The sequence below is a fragment of the Leptosomus discolor genome, chromosome 4, assembly GCF_034619465.1.
Source record: "Leptosomus discolor isolate bLepDis1 chromosome 4, bLepDis1.hap2, whole genome shotgun sequence".
In the NCBI taxonomy this organism is placed as follows: domain Eukaryota; kingdom Metazoa; phylum Chordata; class Aves; order Leptosomiformes; family Leptosomidae; genus Leptosomus; species Leptosomus discolor.
The window spans coordinates 47,462,924-47,479,852 of record NC_141394.1 but is presented as its reverse complement, the minus strand read 5'-3'; the positions used below and the strand labels follow the sequence as shown (position 1 = coordinate 47,479,852).

The 16,929-nt window shown below is 44.9% G+C and overlaps 2 protein-coding genes across 2 annotated transcripts; one reads left to right on the top strand and one right to left on the bottom strand.

Moving 5' to 3' along the window:
* Window positions 1-340: 340 nt before the first annotated feature.
* Window positions 341-2,371, bottom strand: ANKRD37 (ankyrin repeat domain 37). The gene is made up of 4 exons (XM_086464542.1): window positions 2,345-2,371; window positions 1,892-2,044; window positions 1,104-1,195; window positions 341-594 (listed from the first exon to the last, which is right to left on the bottom strand). Exons 1-4 carry the CDS (start codon window positions 2,369-2,371, stop codon window positions 357-359), a joined length of 510 nt encoding a protein of 169 aa, XP_086320668.1. The 3' UTR covers window positions 341-356.
* A 3,997-nt stretch (window positions 2,372-6,368) lies between these two features.
* LRP2BP (LRP2 binding protein) lies at window positions 6,369-16,674 on the top strand. Its single transcript, XM_086463997.1, has 8 exons — window positions 6,369-6,432; window positions 6,797-6,912; window positions 8,971-9,084; window positions 10,666-10,808; window positions 10,888-10,993; window positions 11,420-11,643; window positions 14,386-14,551; window positions 16,609-16,674. The coding sequence occupies exons 1-8, from the start codon at window positions 6,369-6,371 to the stop codon at window positions 16,672-16,674; spliced, it is 999 nt and encodes a 332-aa protein (XP_086320123.1).
* The last annotated feature ends 255 nt before the right edge of the window (window positions 16,675-16,929 follow it).

Genomic DNA, 16,929 nt, shown 5'->3' with positions numbered 1-16,929 from the left:
CAGATTCCCCTTGATTTCATTTTGGGATTACAAGCTCTTTCTTCTGCCAGCTCTCAGGAGATGAGATCTGTTATATGAACAAACAAGAACAAGTCTGTAGCTACTCCATCAGGACATCAGTAAAAATACCTGCTCTTTTTCTTTTTTCCCATGTTGAAGCAGCCTTTTCAGTAGCATTCCCCATGCGCTATCCATTTTCGCTAAGACCATAACCTTAAATACCTATGCAAGTTGCTCCACTAGCGGCCTTCTACATCCAACTGCTACGTATCTAACACCAAATTTATTTACTTAAATGCTAAAAGCATTTAAAAAAGATAAATAAAAGTATTCTGCCTTGTAGTAAACCAACACTGTTACACACCATCTGATCTTCTCCTCTTCCTGCTTATGGATCTGCTGGTTTCAGGTTCTTGTTTCTGTGCACCTGGCTCCTCTCTCAGCAAGCCACGTTTGTCACTTAGTGAGTAGCCAGACTGTCCCCTCAGTTTCATTGTCTGCGTGTGCTGAATGGTTGTGAGGAACTTGGCACATTCCAGAAAGCCGTATGCCAGTGCGAGGTCTGCTGCCGTTTGTCCGCTGTTGTTGCACAAGCTGGAATTAACAATGACCATTCAATTACACTGGAATATATCTTATGAGCAAGCAGTGATCAAGGTTAATTAAGTGGTAACTTTAGACAGAGGTATAAAAATAAATACAGAGACTCAATACCAAAAAGGTTTGTCAAAGGACAGCATGGGGCTCTACTCATACAGCAGGCTGGTATTAAATGCAACAAGGAATAACTACTTTAAAATAAAGTTGTCATCAGACTACGACTGGCTTAGCCTACCAGAAAGGCAGGAGGAAGATGAGTACAGCGTTAGTCAGAATGGAACACTAACAAGGAGAACTTGTGCTCAGGAATGTTCTCTCAGCGGGTACTATAGGGGTCTTTACGTGGTCCATGCTGCTTTGGTGGTTATGGCAGTTCTTAATACACTGTTATGGCTACAGTCATGCTGTATGGGCAGTCTTAGCACGCACACTCTGAACAAGAAAAAGTGTGTAAAACGCACATATCTTTTGTTACTAAAATGACTAAATGTAGCTCAACTTACTCAATTTTGGCATCGCCAGCAACAAGCAGAGCAAGACATTCCAAACTCCCAACTTTTGCTGCTTTATGAATCGGGGCTTCTCCAAGGCAATCCTAAAAACACAGTTTATATACAGCAGTCATTTGAAGGAAGGGGAATGGGATGAAGCTATATTGTTCTCCAACGTGACTGTACACGGCGTGTTACTCTGTATACCAGTCTGTTGTGAGTTGAGACAGAGATTAAAGGAATACAGCTAGTGAAGTGTACTTGGTATCTGCTATTAAATGTTTTGTGTATTCATCACAGCAAAGTAGAAATACTGTCCTATATGCTACTTGTTGTTTAACCTTTACCTTCTAAGAGATTATTTACACAGAACACCGTCTACACTGATAAAACAGCATCTTTCAGCACTGTTCAGGGCTTGCTGTGACCAACAGCTTGCTCCTACCAGCTCAGAGGTATAAGCAAATGAAACTGCAGCTAGAGGAAGAATCCTGATGTTTACTGGAAGTAGGGGCCAAATTTCAGAGGAAAAAGGAATACTCATTTGTATAAAGAATTAAGTTCTTTTTAAGTGTGAAAATCACCTTATACATAGGAAATGAAATTGCTAACACTATATAGACAGGATTTCTGGTTCATGCTAGAATAAAGTTACTGTAAAACAAGCAACCCCAGGTACCTCATGTAATACAACTGTGTGTAAAAAGCCTCTCTTAGATAAAGAAAAAGTAAATAAAATTAATTGCGTTTACTGACATGCTAGATTAGAAGCGAGACAAACAAAACTTCCATGTTTTTACCTGTTGGTTCAAATTCGCTCCTGTCTGTAGTTGCCAAAGTAGGAAAAAGGCTTCACCGCCACAAGCAGCCAGGTGAGCTGGAGACTGACCAAAGGCATCTGCAGGTGCGTTCACACCGGTTCCTGCCTCGAACAGATCGCTGAAACTACCGGGCTGCCACAAACGGGACAGACAGGAGAAAGGCACAGAAGCAAGCACACCGTTATTGCCAGCCTGAGCGCGCGGCGACACAGCAGAAAACGTCCCCCTCGGACCTTTGTTCCCTGAGACTCCCCTCGTAAAAACCCCCAACCAACCCAAGCGTGACTTTTTTTGGCTTTTGATCTCGTAACCGGGAGCGCTGGCCGACGTCGGCAGCGCCCCAAAACCTCCAGGCAGCCCGCACCCCGTGCGGCTCCGCAGCTGGGCTCCCGCTGAGACGGGCCCGGCGGCCCGGCGGCCCCCGCCCCTCACCTCCGCAGCGCAGTCCAGCACCCGCATGGCCTCCCTCTCGCTCAGCCGCCCGCCTCCCGCGGCTCCGCGGCGGCCGAGGCAGCGAGGCCCGGCACGAAGCGCTCCCCCCGCACCGCGCCCCGCCAGCTCCATCAGCGGGGGAACCCCCCCTCTCCCCCGCCGCCGGCAGCCGGCCGCGGCACGTACGCAAACAGCGGCCGATGGGCGGGCAGCCGCCCGCCGGCCCCCATTGGCCTCCCCGGGGGCGCGGCGGGCGGGCGGCGCGGCGGCGGGACGCGGGGCTGGCGGCGGGCGGGGCGGCCATGGCGCGGGGGGCGGCCCGGCACGTCCCTCACACAGCGGCGCGGGCGGAAAGGGCGCCCTCGCTGCGGGGAGCCGCGGCGGGGAGCGGGGCGGGCGGCGGGGAGGGCGCCGCGGCGGGGAGCCGCCTCCCGCCCTTGTCGTGAGGGGACACGGGCTGCAGCCGAGCCCCAGGCGCCTCTGGCTCACCGCCCTGCGCCACAGCGGCTCCGGCAACGCACCTTAACGCCGGGCTGGAAGGACGACATCGAGGCAGCCTTGGCCCAGGAAAGAAAAAAGTGACAAAGAGGATTAACTTGGAGCTTTTCCCCCCAAAAAAAGCTTAAGTCAGCATAAAGAAATCCCTGCCATCTTCCTGCCGCTGGGTTAAGGAGACGACCGGGCAGGACAACCTCAGCCGCCAGTGCGAGCCGAGGGTGACAGCAAGGCTGCCACCAGCCTGGGTGTGGTGGTGGGCGCAGAGGTCGGGGCAGCCGCCTATTACATCCCTGCTCAGAGCACACTTGCAAAAAACAAATTTTCATTTTCTCTTTGTGGAGCACGGAATGTCCCAGAGAGGGCCAGGCCTACCGTGCGGGCCAAGGTCACGGGCAAAGCTTCCACCCATAGACCTGCCTGTGCTGGAATCCAGAGCCAACCACAGCCACGCCCAAAGGCAGTTACCGTCAAAAAGCATTCCTTGAAATCCGTTTTGAACACAGTGAAGCAACCTTTCATGGTGAATCCCGCTTTCCCCCTGCAGAGCACCAGTGCCTGTGTCCATGGCTGCTGGGGAGGGCAGGCGTGGCAGAGGAGGATGCCCACGTGCAGAGAAACCACAGTCCCCATCACAGACTGCCTCGAGTTTCAAGAACAGATGTGTAACTTCCTTTTGCATGGACGCAATCTTTGCTCAGCTTATGTTTGAAAGCAGCTGCCTGTCCTTTCCGTGCTATAAAATCCAATTTGGCAGAGGACTCCATTACCACTGATCAGCCTTCACAGTTAAAACCCAAAGAGAAGAGCCTCTTCACCCAGTGACCAAGGTATACAGTTCTGTTTCCTTACCCCTATAGCATTTCTTTCTGTGACAGATGCCTGCATGTTTGTTATGGAAGTTGCTCGTAATCACCAACATAATTTAAAAAAAATGGAAAACAAAAGTCATGTGTTTAAAAAAAAATAATTGCAAGGTTTTGATAAAAAGAGTTGTGGGAAAAGAAGCCTAACAGCGGTCCTTCAGGGTATATACAGCTCTGAAATAAATGCACAAACATTATGACAACTGCCTCCTGCTTCTCCTTTGGGAAAGCAAATACAAATTATTTAAGTAGTGGAATATGAACGTACGCACATACAGGTGGGGTCAGCCTCTTCTCCCAAGTAACAAGTCATAGGACGAGAGGAAATGGCCTCAAGTTGCACCAGGGGAGGTTTAGATTGGACATTAGGAAAAATTTCTTTACTGAAAGAGTGGTCAAACATTGGAACAGGCTGCCCAGGGAGGTGATGGAGTCACCGTCCCTGGAGGTGTTCAAAAAACCGTGTAGATGTAGCACCACAAGACATGGTTTAGTGGGCATGGTAGCGTTGGGTTGACGGTTGGACTTGATCTCAGATGTCTTTTCCCACCTAATGATTCTATGATTTTTAAAGGTGCAGAAATCCAGGTAAACAGGCAGTGTATCGACTCAGCAGAAGTGTTTCAGTAAGTGCCAGTTTTCACCTCTCCTGTCACAGAAAGAAATACACCTCTGTAATTACCAAATGTTTTTTTTCCTGAACAGCTAGCCAAGCAAATTAGTTAATAAACAAATAAAATCCCCACACTTCTACCTCTGCATTGTTAGGGATAAAATACCTCTGCACAGATGCCAGAAATCCAGAGTCATTGTTTATGCAACCATAAAGACTCTTCTGAAAACACACAGATCCAGAAGTAGCTTAAGACTGAACAGGCTTGAATCGCCCAAGAGGTGTTTTTTAGAAGACCTTCCCTCCCCTACATTACCTCAGCAGTTCACAGGTTTCAGGCTGCACCCGAGGAATCCCATCTTTCCAGCCTAACCACCTACATAAACCCTCGCACCCTGCCAGCCCCAGCTCTCTTCAGATTCTATTAATTAGTTCTTGAGCTTCATGTCACGTTTTGCTCACCTCGTTAGTGCCTGCAGAACTCTTCTGCCTCTGCATAACTGACACTTGTCTTGGTTATAAACATGGGCGCAACGATTTTGATCTGTTTTGTATGGCTCAGCCCAAGCGCCACTTAAGGACAAGGCTTCCCGGCTACAGCTGTTCTGAACACAACTCACCAAAAATTCCTCTGTGCTTCGTATCTCAGACCACACATCTTGCACAGGGATCAAGAAAATGAAATTGGAAAAACAGGTCCTAACAAATGTGTGTAAGCAATGGGATAAACCAAGGCGTGCTGCCAACTCCCAAGCCCTTGGGCACCAAAAGCAGCCACAGAGCCCAGTGTTAACTGGCTTTGCTGGAGGGTGTCGCTGCTCTCGCACACTGCTCTTCACTGCCTGGTCAAGCAAGTTAATTCACTGGTGCTTTGAAAAAAGTTTATTCTCCTGTAGCATTCTTAGGCTGTATTATCCGAGGAAAATGAATCAGGATGGATTTCGGGAGTTTTTGGGCGCTTGGAACAGTCAATTGGGACTGTTGGAAAACACCATGCGGAGCCCCCAAGTTTAACCACACGAATCTGCCAGTGTTACTCTCCTGTTTTGACCGTCACCTCTGCCCCTGTTGCTATAGAAACAGACTGCGCTGCCAAAAATGGAAGGATGATAATCAGCCGGGGGAAAAAAAAAAAAAAAAAAAAAAAAAGCTAGGAATGCAGCTGAAGATTATGTTAAAAGCACTCTCTCAGCATTCTGGTATTACATCCCTTTTTATGAGAGCGCCAGAAGCTATCAACAGAAGTGGAAGCAATGCCTTACATTTCAGGAGAAATCAGGTTCAAACAGTGTTTTCCCTTCTAAGTTTTGTGGTATCTGTATGGGGAAAACAAATTAAAACAATTACATCGCCACACGCATCTGCTGATCACCAGAAGGCATGAAGTCCCATTTGCTAGACCGAAGTTTCCCGGCCTAGTGCCCTTTTACCTGAATTGCATTCAGCATTTCAGTTACCTTCGCCTAGAATCGCTTTCTGCAGAGCGTTGTGGGCTTCTGCCTCCAATTTGTAACAGGACCGGCAGGCAGTGGGAAAGATCCGGTGGGTGCCCAAACCGCAGCCTGTCCTGTCCTGTCACGTGTTTTCACGTTGTCACTGGCCAACAGCTAGAAACGTTATTGTCACAGACCCCTGCCCTACGTGACGCTGTCACTCTCCTTTCCTTCAGAAAATGGACCAAAACCCAAAGGGAAAACACCGCCGTTACGTCTCCCACCCTCCTTCTGCCTTGTCGAAGGGGACCCCGAGGTCCGGCTACAGAGCGGTCCACGGCTCGGGCTGGGCTGCGCGGGGCTGCGGGGCAGCGAGGGGGACGGGCGACACCGCCAACAGCCACTGGCCACCGGCCACTCGCCACCGCCCCCCGCGCCGGCGGCTGGGGCAGCCGGGCCGCAGTAGGGGCCGCTGCGGAGCTCCCGAGCCGCAGCTACCCGCTGGGGCCGGCGGGGCGGGCCCGCCTTGCCGCCGCCCGGGCCCGCCTTGCCGCCGCCCGGCAGGCTCGGCCCTCACCCCTCCGCCCGCCCGGGAAGCCGCTCGCCGCCCCGGCAGGATGAAGCTGCGCAGCGAGCGCCTCCCCCCGGCCTGCGGCGCCCGGCCCGCCCCCGAGGCGCCAGGTAGGGCTCCGGCCTGCGGAGCCGCCCCTCCGCCGCCCCGGCGGCGCGGTGGGAGCCGGGCCTGTGAGGCTCTCCCCAGCCTCGCTGCTTCCCGGCTGAGGCTGGCAGGCATTTTGTCAGGTGAAAGCCTCTCTTCTGTTCAGGTTGGCTTTTAAGCTGTTCCACGGCGAACTTAACGTTCACAAGGGTCAGGTTGCTTTACTGAACTTCTCATTTTTATCAAGCAGCCTTCTCTTTCAGCTTAGTCTTTTAAAAAATGTAATAAAAAGGGGACCCCACCAGCTTCAGGCCGTTAGTGGGTTTATTGGTGCTGCTCCACCTGTTGTGGGGAAAAAAAAAAAAAAAATTAATGTCTATTTTTAAGCAGAGGACTGCAGCCGTGGTGCTTCATTTGCAAAAGCAGAGGAGCTGTGGGCGAAGAGGACAGCAGGTGGAGATCCTCTGGCACATTTTATGAAAGGACAACTGTACTACGAAGAGGTTGTGGTTTCCTTATTTTAAGTAAATAAAGGTGACAATTTTCAATACCATTTCAGTGGAAAAAGAGACGCCTTAAAAAAACTGTAAGAGATGCCTATGCCAGTTTTTTCCCCTAAAAATCACGGGGTGTTCTCCCTAAATCAGTTTTTCCTGTATTTTCCCCCAGCATCTCGTGGTGTCTTCCAGCTCCCTCCCAGGTCTCCTAAGGACCAGATGAGCAAGCAGGAGCCTATCCCTGCAGCTAACTTCCAAACCGAGTTGGTTTTTGGCCAGCTGACTGGCCAAACACAACATGCCCTGTTTTCAGTTAGGTGGTGCTGGTCCCTGACCCAACACACAGCTTTTCATCTTCGCTCCCTACCTAGCCACCAGTTTTGATGAAACTTGTTGAAAAACATTATCTTTGAGATTCCTGTTCCTGCCCACTCTGGCTAAAATTGATTGCCCCTGTATTTGAAAGTAAATGCTCAGGGAACTGCGTAAGCCTGGCTGGCAGGTGAACTTAAACCTGAATTTCTTGTGAAAATTAGAATAACTCAGTTCAGGAAGATGGAAAAGAATGTAGTACAAGTCCCGACTCACGTATTCTCAAATGTGACGTGCATGGACTGAGTACCGTTCATAGTGCAGCTAGTGGCACAGTGTAAATCAGTCGCAGGGTTTGCAGCAGGAACAGAATTAACTCGCTCAGGGTTTCTGCTTTCTGGGCCCTGTCCTGCTTCATGTTTTCATTAACGAATTGCCTGATTTAGACACGATCAAGACTGACTGCTTGGAAAAGAAGACCTGCCTGTTTCTTGATGAGCTGGCCTGGATGTCCATGTTATATATTGCTGTCCATCCCTGAATTTATTCTTTGAGCAGGCTGTAATGTCTGTATTGCCTAAAAATGCCTGTTCTCATAGTACTGCAATGTCAGATGTTAGAAAAAAAATCACTACCTGATCAGAGCCATATGGCTCCTTCTTACAGCACTGAAAAAGTGAGAGTACAGGTGCCTCCCGTACTTCCTTTTTCTGATAGTCCTGACAGCTGGTTGTAAAATGGCACTGGTTTGGTTTTTTCCCCAGAGTTCTTTAAAAAAAAACAAAAGAACCCCAAAGCTCACACAGTCATAATGGCTAAGCTCCTGAGACAATTAGTAGTATTTCAGACAATTAATAGTTTGCACAGTATTAACAAGGGGTGTTCGTCATTGTGAGGATGTTTGACTGACTGTCCAACTATCGCTCAGTTCTAAGCTTCTGCAGTCTGGTATCGTTTTATCAAAACATACAAAAAAATTGAAGGAAAAGTAAAGAGAATATTTTATTTTCAATATTGTTCATACTTAGTATGCTTACATGCTTATATGCATAAAAATACTTTTGTAAGGACACCAGACTCGGTTACTGTTACACTACAGTTGTTTAACTGTATTTTTAAACGTAGTTTTTTCTTTGACTGAATGCAGAAGCAGATACTCTCTACGATTTTTTCTTAGAAGTAAAGTATCTTTCCTGATGTAGGTGATGCCTTCATAAGAAATGTGGAGCAGACAGTTAGGTCCACAAAGTCTTCAGACACCTGAGTTTAGTCTTTGTGAAACCAGCCCTTAGTTGAGATGTAAAAGCACTCTTAAACCCTTGAGGTGTGAGAATAGCTCACCTAAGTGAAGGGACGTCAAGCAGATAGAGCAGGGCACCTGAATTAGACAGACTCTTAGCTCCTTAAATTAATAAGATGGCATTTTGAGGGAGGGGAAGAAAGGTTGTCAGAACACCTTTTGGTTTCAGAGATGATGACTGTATACCACTACTTATATTTAGGACTTTTCTAAATATATATAAACCAAATGAAAACTCGTTTGAAAGGCCCAAGTGCTTCCACCCCATGCAACTTTCTTGGAGTTGTGGATTTACTCTACTTCTGTTTTCTGACACTTTTGTGGTCACGATTTTTTGTTCATGAGGGAAATGCTCCAGGCTGAAAAACTGTAAGAGAGCATGTACTGGAGAGTTAAGCTGCCACATGTACTCTTTGTTCTGTGTACTTCGTGGCTTATTCTGTCTTTCCCAGGGGTTGTATGAAGAAGCATTAATACAATTTGAAAAAATCAAGGATATGGATTTTCAAGCCATGTATCAGCTTGGTGTAATGTATTATGATGGACTAGGCACTAAAGATGACCCTGTGAGTAACCTAGCTGTGCACCTTTTACTTTTCTTTTAATAGCAGCTGATAATTACTAAGAGCTTCTTTGTAAACTTGATTACTTAGTTTAAAATAAACAGGTCTTTGATTTAGAATTAGTTTCATAAAATACAGATGTTTACAAACCATCATTGAAGAGGGAAGGTTCTAGGCTGAAGAATTTCTCAAATAATAGCTATACTAAAATAGGTTTACCTGGAAAATACTTATGATAATTTGTATTTTAAAATATAACTTTTAAGGGTTTGGTTGTACTTTGTGTGGAAGATATGTTTCAAAATTGCTATTAATTTGTTACTTTTTAATAAGCAGGGTATATAAATGAAAATAAAATGTAAAAATGGAAATCAAACAGCTATATTTCAAAGCATAAAACATCTGTTGCACAAAGATGTTTTTATGGTACTTTCTGTTCTCTTAACATGGATGCTAAAGAAGAGTGTGCTTCTGCCAGCGGTTGGCAGTAGTATTTTTAAATTGGACAAACGAAGAACTACGCTTGCAAGAATTTCAAGAATTCAAATTGAAGGATTAACTTACCAAAAAAAAAAAAAAAAAAAAAAGGAAGACAAAGCAATGAATTGCTACAGTAAGAGAAAAAAGTTAATTTATTGGAGATTTTAAAGTGTGGTATTAAGAAAGAATACAAAGAGGATGAAAGAAAGGGTAGATAGACAGGAGGCCAAGAAAAAGAACTAAACAGTGCATTAACAAATGGGACTCTTGTCTGGTGCTTAGAGGATTGTCAGCAGAGCAGAAAATATTCTGCTGGTTTTTAGAGGTGGTTCGTTTGTTCTGTATGCCTGGGTAATCACCACATTGGTTTACTTGCAAATAAACATTTTAGTAAAGTTTTTTCTTTTTTGTGTATTACAGTATGAGAGGTGAATAAAAGAGGAACCTTTTATAAAGAACTATTTCTAGTGCATTTAAACAGCATGGCCATTATAAATTCTAACAGAGTAAATCTTGTTTCCAAAATACTTTTGAGGTCCTTGGATGATACACTATACAGCTGCTCCTATGCAATGTTCTCCATTTGCTTATTTAACATTATCTTCTTTTTTGTGTCCATTATAAATCTAAGGTATTTTTAATGGAGGAACTTTTGGAGTGTGCTATTGTTTTTTGCACACCACTGTGCCTTCTGTTAAGGTTGTTTTATGATTTCAGAGACATCATGCTATATGTAAAAGATTACAGGAGACTAAAATTGAAAATGTAGCAAGATGGGGATGTGACATTCATTTATGTAAGCACAAGAATATTTTTGAGAAAGGTTTTGTCAATGAAGAAGAGTAATAGAGTATCAGATGAACATTTATAAAGAAATGTTTCACATTAAAAATATGCTGGAGTGAAAAATCTAGGGGCTGCCCCGTAACCAAAGATCGGTTCTGCTTTGGTATGACACCATTCTCCAGACTCTCCTATCCATACGCCTCAGCCTTTCTTCAAAGTAGAAAAATTACCTGTCTCGCAGAAGGTAGTGGATTCTCAGGTTCTTTTTTTCATCCTCTTCCCAGTCTCAATGTAATAACGAAAATATCTCCATTTTAGGAAAAGGGAGTGGAATACATGAAGAAAATACTTGACTCCGATTCCCCGAAAGCAAGACACTTGAAGTTTGCAGCGGCATACAATCTTGGCAGAGCGTATTATGAAGGATGTGGTGTTAAGCAGTCAACTAAAGAGGCTGAAAGGTAACGGCAGTCAGGAATTTTCCTGATAAGATGCCGAGATGCTGTGTTACTTAAACTTTCTTTGTCCCCATTTTCTTAGGTTGTGGCTTATTGCTGCAGACCATGGCAACACAAAAGCGAGCGTGAAGGCCCAGAGTACTTTAGGAATGCTTTATTCTGCGTCAGCTCTAAAAGATCTGAAAAAGGTAAAGCCCACTTGTACTTTTTCGGTTCAATGAGGCCAAATTAATTTTGAATTTCACAGAAAGAGTACAGGCATACATCTCACTCTGAAAACTGTATTTTAAGTACTGCTAAGCATCATCATTTTGACTCACTTGACACTGCTAGCTGAGATTTATTTTATTTTTTTTTTCAACTGGGAGTATCAGAGAGAAGGATATAATGGGTTACAGTTTTGTCACCTTGGTACCCTTCAGAAATCAAGGAGGTCCCACTGATTGAAAGCTCTGACAGTAAATGAAGCAGGTTTAAAAGCCTTACAAGGATTCTGCTTCCTTTTATGTACAAGCACTTCTTACAGGCTGGTTAAAGTAAAAGCTTTTATGGGAACAGCATGCAACAAAAGCAGCGAAACTGAATATATACTCCAACTTTGTGCCTTTGCTTAGGCCTTCTTCTGGCATTCAGAAGCATGTGGCAATGGAAACCTGGAATCACAGGGAGCACTTGGTGTTATGTATCTCTATGGACAAGGTGTACGTCAAAACACTAAAGCTGCTTTGGAGTGTCTGAGAGAAGCAGCAGAACGTGGAAACATCTATGCTCAAGGCCATCTTGTGGAACATTATTACAAGAGAAAATTTTACTCAACAGCTGCTGCAGCAGCCAAAAGGTGAAGCTAATTTCACTTGATTTTTTATTATAATTCTTCATGTAAGACCATGGACCTCAGATTAAAATTATTAAGTTCACGCTCTTGCCTCTCAAACTCAAGAGACGTTTGAGAAAATGAATTGCAAGACCTCATCTTTAAAGAGGGAATAGGAAACAACAGACAAAATTAATACTATAAGCTTCTTAATTATTCAGTACAGCTAAACTTTGCTTTCTGATCCTGTGAGGCAGAACAGCCTTGAACTAGAATCCCAAGCAGACGCCCAGGCTCAACCCTGCCTTCTGGTCTCCTCAGTCCACAGCCTGCTCCAGGCTCCTGCCTTCACTGTTCCCTTTTAAACCCCCACAAGTATTCTGCATCCTCCATCTTAACGTGATTTTGACCTTCTGTCTTCCACCCCATTATTTCCTTGCTCAGCGTGCTTTGGTCCAGTTCCTATGTCCTTTACAGCAAACGCAAGCACTGATGCTGGGGGGGATCCCGCAGTAAGCACGCCGAGCACCACAGTCTAGGACCTAGAAGTAGCTGCAGCACACAGGGCCAAGTTACTGCCCTTTGGCTTTTCACCAGTTGCTGCTTACAGGGTCGCACACCGCACAGGCATTTTTCAGCCTGGACCACAGAACAGGCATCTGCACGCAAGCGGCTTCTGGCGATGACCGGCTTGCACAGAGGTACTGCTCTGAGCCCTGGCTGGGCAGCACGGGCTGGCCTCTCTGCGGGCAGCCCTGCGGGACCCGCTCCTCTACCCACACACACTCTGGAGGGGTGTGCGTGCTGCAGAAACAGCGACTTCTGGTACAGGCTGCAATGTTAAATGCGGCCAGTCTGTATCAAGTTTCTGTACCTCGAACTAGTCACGGAGGAGAAAAGCAGTGTCGGTGCCAGTTCTATAGCTGATGAACAGCACGTTTCTGTGACAGACCTCCAGAGCTGGCCAGTAAACGGTGAAAGTTCATCAGATTATGAGTTTGCTGGAAATAAGATGCAGATAGACTAGCTGACTACTTACACAAGCTGCACACAACAGCATTCGTGCTTTTTCTGGTATGCTGCTTTCCTTTCTCCTGCTCTGCAAGCAGACTGACAGCTATTCAGTCTAGCCTCGCTTGTCTCCCCCGAACACAGCCCCTCCAGTCAATGCTGCACGGTAGATTATTCCGGCAAGCAAATGGTGCGCCTCAGCAGCAGCATCAACTGTGATTGCACAAAATAGCAATGAAATCCCACACTACAGCCAGAAGTGACCGTTTCTGACCCAAAAGATACTGCCACCATACTTGAAACAGTTCCACTTAACTGGGATTGCAGTCGGCCTTGAGGCAAAAATCTCACAGCAGTTCAACCAGTTGTATCAAGCATTGTTACCTTTTCTGCTAGAATTTGTCCTTCTACGTTCACACCGACTATGCAGTTTGTTACATTACGTACAAACAAACAAACAAACATTATGTGATTGTGTACAGCATAACCTTGCCCAATACTTGGAGTCCAGATTAGCTACTGGTACTTCACTTCAAGCAACAACTTCGTGTCCCATACAGTTCTACTTACCCATTGCTATGGTGTGTTCTCAAAGTCAGCTGTGCTGAACTAGAGTTTTTGCCTGGCTTGACTGGGTGTTGTTATTTGCATCAGCATCCTGATGTGTATCTTCTGGAAAGGAAGACAAAAATGCTGTCTGTCAGAAAAGATGACAGAGGTAACAGGTTACTGTTAGTGTATTTGAATGTCCTTGCTAATAAGTCTTTGCGGGGTTTTTTCCTGTCGTGTTACTGTGTTTGTTAATGGGACCAAATCAGGTGGGAGAACATTGCGCTCAGCACATTCAAGTGATTTAGCTGGCACTGACTTGCAAAGGGTTAGTTCAGAACAACCTTTCATAAACACTCATTTATAGGCAGTAGCTATACACAGAAATTACTTGCACTTTTCTTTCTTTTTTTGTGTCCAGTCTGTGACTATTTGACACAACAAAAAACCTAAAACGATGTGTGAAGAAGCATGAAATGACTGTTTTGTATCTGGAAAGGAGACAGGGCTTGGGGGTTTCTGGTTTAAGACAGCAGTTAGGAAAAAAATCAATTCCCACTTCAAAAATGTTGTACCTACAACATGCTGATAATAAGGTGACAGCAAGCAGACAAATGCATGCAGGAGAAAGAAAATAATTGAGCTGAAACAGTTGTAAGTGGTCATCATAAGTGGGTCTTATAACCTGAGGCTCTCAGGTATGCCTGAGATGTTCAGATTACTATGATTTGCCAACATCCCAGTCAGAACTTCAGAATCACAGAATGGCTTGGGTTGGCCCCTTAAAGATCATCTAGTTCCAAACCCCTGCTGCAGACAGGGGCACCTTCACTAGACCAGCCTGCTCAACTATGTGAAGTAAGAGCTTTGCCTTTCTTCCACATATATATTGATTTCCATGAAATATTTTAATAGGAACAATTAGCTAAAATAAGCTGCCTCTTATAACTAGTATAATTAGAGTGAAAGTGACTGCAAAAGTTACGTATCTGTTTGCTATTTACTATCACAATATTCAAATAAGACTAACTTCAAACCAACGACTGACTAGAAGAACCCTCTTCAGGCTGCTGAATAGGTGTACATGTCAGCTTACTCTGGAGAATGATGTAAATGGGAAGGAGGCGTTGTGAAGCCATATATGGTCGACTTAAATTATTGCTTGAAATAGCATTGTCTCACCTAACGCTGTATATTCCACAACAGGATTACGGAAAATGATGACATCGACACGCTAGCAAAGGTAACTGACTGCCTTCCGGCATACGTAGCCAAGGGGGTCGCTATGGCTGCTTTCTACTTGGGTAGGTGCCTCCAGCTTGGCCGAGGTGTCCAGCAAGATCAAGCCGCTGCTAAAAAATACTATTCCAAGGTAAGCTGGGAAAGTCTTACAGCCTAATTTATATCTCATGAAATTGAGTGATACCTTGGGTCTTTAAACTCACTTTTTGGTTAAAGACTTCAAAATTATTTACGTAAAAAAAAAAATAAAAAAATAAAAAAATAAATCTGTGCTAGAAAATGAAGTGACAGAAGTATAGAAACCTACTAAAATAGCCTTGAAAGGACACTATCTGCCCACTTGCTTAAGCAAACAATGCACTGTGCCAAACAACAACGATCTGTGATAATCATCACAGCAAAGGGCTTGGTAACTTGCACGAGGCCTGTTCTCTTCCATCCTGCTCCACGCTGCGTTCACACTGCCTCTGTCTGTACCGGAAACAGCTGACAACCCTCTGGCCAGGAGGGTGCACGCCTGAGCAACATTCTGCTGAATCTTTTATCAAACGATACTTTGATTAACCACTAGTGAATTTTAGCGATCGCTGCGTTGCACGTTTCTAAACACCTGTTTACTTGTGAAACCGTATGTGCAGAGTTTGGCTTGCTTCTTGGGACTGTGCCTTGACATTAGCTAAACAATTCGAGTAATTTTATCCCCAATTGATTTGCTGTCTGTCATTCTCTCAGACTGAAAAATCCTAACTTTTCCTCTCCTTTAGATTCTCTAACATTTACAGCCTTCATTAACAATACTTAAAGCAGTCAGAACTGGTTGTCCCGCTTATTTTTATGTTTACATTTTTAGCAATAGCTGAGGATACTGATACACAGGAAAAACAGGTCACATTTTTTGAAAGTTCTAAAGTTGAAGTAAGATTTATTGCTTGAGGAAAAAGATCAATAATGGCTTCTGGAAGATGAATCTGCTAAATAATACCAGTGATGCCTAAAGGCACAGTCAAGGCAAGACGATTATGCCAACTGACGGGAGAGTAGCAAGACTGGATCTGTGCTTCAGACACACACTATGATTTCTGTGCACAGAGACCATTTGTTTCTGCTAGCAGAACACTTTGATGTCCAGGTTGGTGCAATCCAAATAAATGCAGCGTTACGTAAATGATAAATGATCAAATAACAATTTTTGTGGCTCCTTACTCGGGGAAGCCACTGATACAAGAGGCCTAGCAGAGCAGGTGATCCTCTAGATTTTAAACATTTTGTTCTCCTGCTGTGAAAGGTGTTACAGCGGGCTGGATGAGGAGGAGACCAGGAAAGGAACAGGAGCTGGGCACTGCAGCCAGTAGCCCTAGGCAAGTCTTAGGGCATGGAAGAGGCCCATCAGGATTAAATCGCTGCATGGCTCTGTGTGAGTCTGGCCCTTCCCACTGTCTTCCACCAGGTCGAGTAACCACCACAACTGAAAGACAACTACAGCTTTCACTCCTCATTCACTGGCTGTACCTCTCAGGCTGATCTGGGAATGTCAGTAGCTTTTTAGCACAGAAAGAGGCGATTTCTACTGACTGGTGCCAGGCACCCCTACCTCAACAGCAGAGAATGAACAGGAAGCGAACAAGGAAGCTACCTGAAGCAGTAACTTTAGAACAAGTAAAAGACAAAGAGTCGTGGGTGTGTTCACTTTCTTTTGTACCTGGAAAATAACTCTCATGTTAACTGTACAGTTATACCCCCTTAATTAAAAAGCAAACATGATTTTAATTTCAACCGCTCAGCTGCGGTTTTGGCCTACCATTCTCAGACCAAGTCAGTTCTGAAAGGCGAGAAGAGACGGGTGTCCCAGAGGGGACTGAAATAGCTGATGGAAGTGAATGAAAGCGACCCAGCCCGTAAGCAGATCTATGTTTCTGCCTGTGGTGCCAGCACATGCCATACCAACAAAGGGAATAAAAAAACAAAACCAAGCCGAACACTACGGTCAAGTACGCTCATTTTAAACACCGAATTTTTCTTACATGGCATCAGAAACAGGGGATTTAAAGCTGAATATATTCACTCCTTAAACAAGTTGATTATCTCAGATAATGTCAACAAAACTTACAGGCCTCATTACTGTTATATTGACCGCACACAATTTTATTTCAGCTATAAACTAAAACTCCCTATTCTTTGCTTTCAAAGGCATGTATTCTGGATCCTGGTGTGGCTTCTGAGCTCGAACTGGCAGCTAATCTTGGGAGAATTTAGCATTTCCTTTAACTGCGACTGGTGTATATAAAAATGTAGTTTTCACAATAAACCATCTTTCATCTCCAGCAATTACAGACTGTTCATCACTTACTGCTTGCTTCTTGACTTTTTATAAATTAAAGGAATTTACTGATTCTTTTTTATCTAAAAAAAGGGAAAGCAAAAAGCACACCCTCATTTTTTAACTGAGATGAGGCAAAGGCAGGCTTTTTAAGATGAAGACTTAAGGTTTATTAAGGACATTTTACTGGG

Bases quoted from the DNA above. Each gene is read 5' to 3' on its own strand.
- ANKRD37 (XM_086464542.1), bottom strand. From the start codon at position 2,371: ATGCGGGTGCTGGACTGCGCTGCGGAG. The intron at 2,045-2,344 runs GTGAGGGGCGGG...CGTTTGTGGCAG, and splicing joins TGCTGGACTGCGCTGCGGAG to CCCGGTAGTTTCAGCGATCT. The intron at 1,196-1,891 runs GTAAAAACATGG...CTGTGTTTTTAG, and splicing joins GAGCGAATTTGAACCAACAG to GATTGCCTTGGAGAAGCCCC.
- LRP2BP (XM_086463997.1), top strand. From the start codon at position 6,369: ATGAAGCTGCGCAGCGAGCGCCTCCCCCCGGCCTGCGGCGCCCGGCCC. The intron at 9,085-10,665 runs GTGAGTAACCTA...TCTCCATTTTAG, and splicing joins TAGGCACTAAAGATGACCCT to GAAAAGGGAGTGGAATACAT. The intron at 11,644-14,385 runs GTGAAGCTAATT...ATTCCACAACAG, and splicing joins GCTGCTGCAGCAGCCAAAAG to GATTACGGAAAATGATGACA.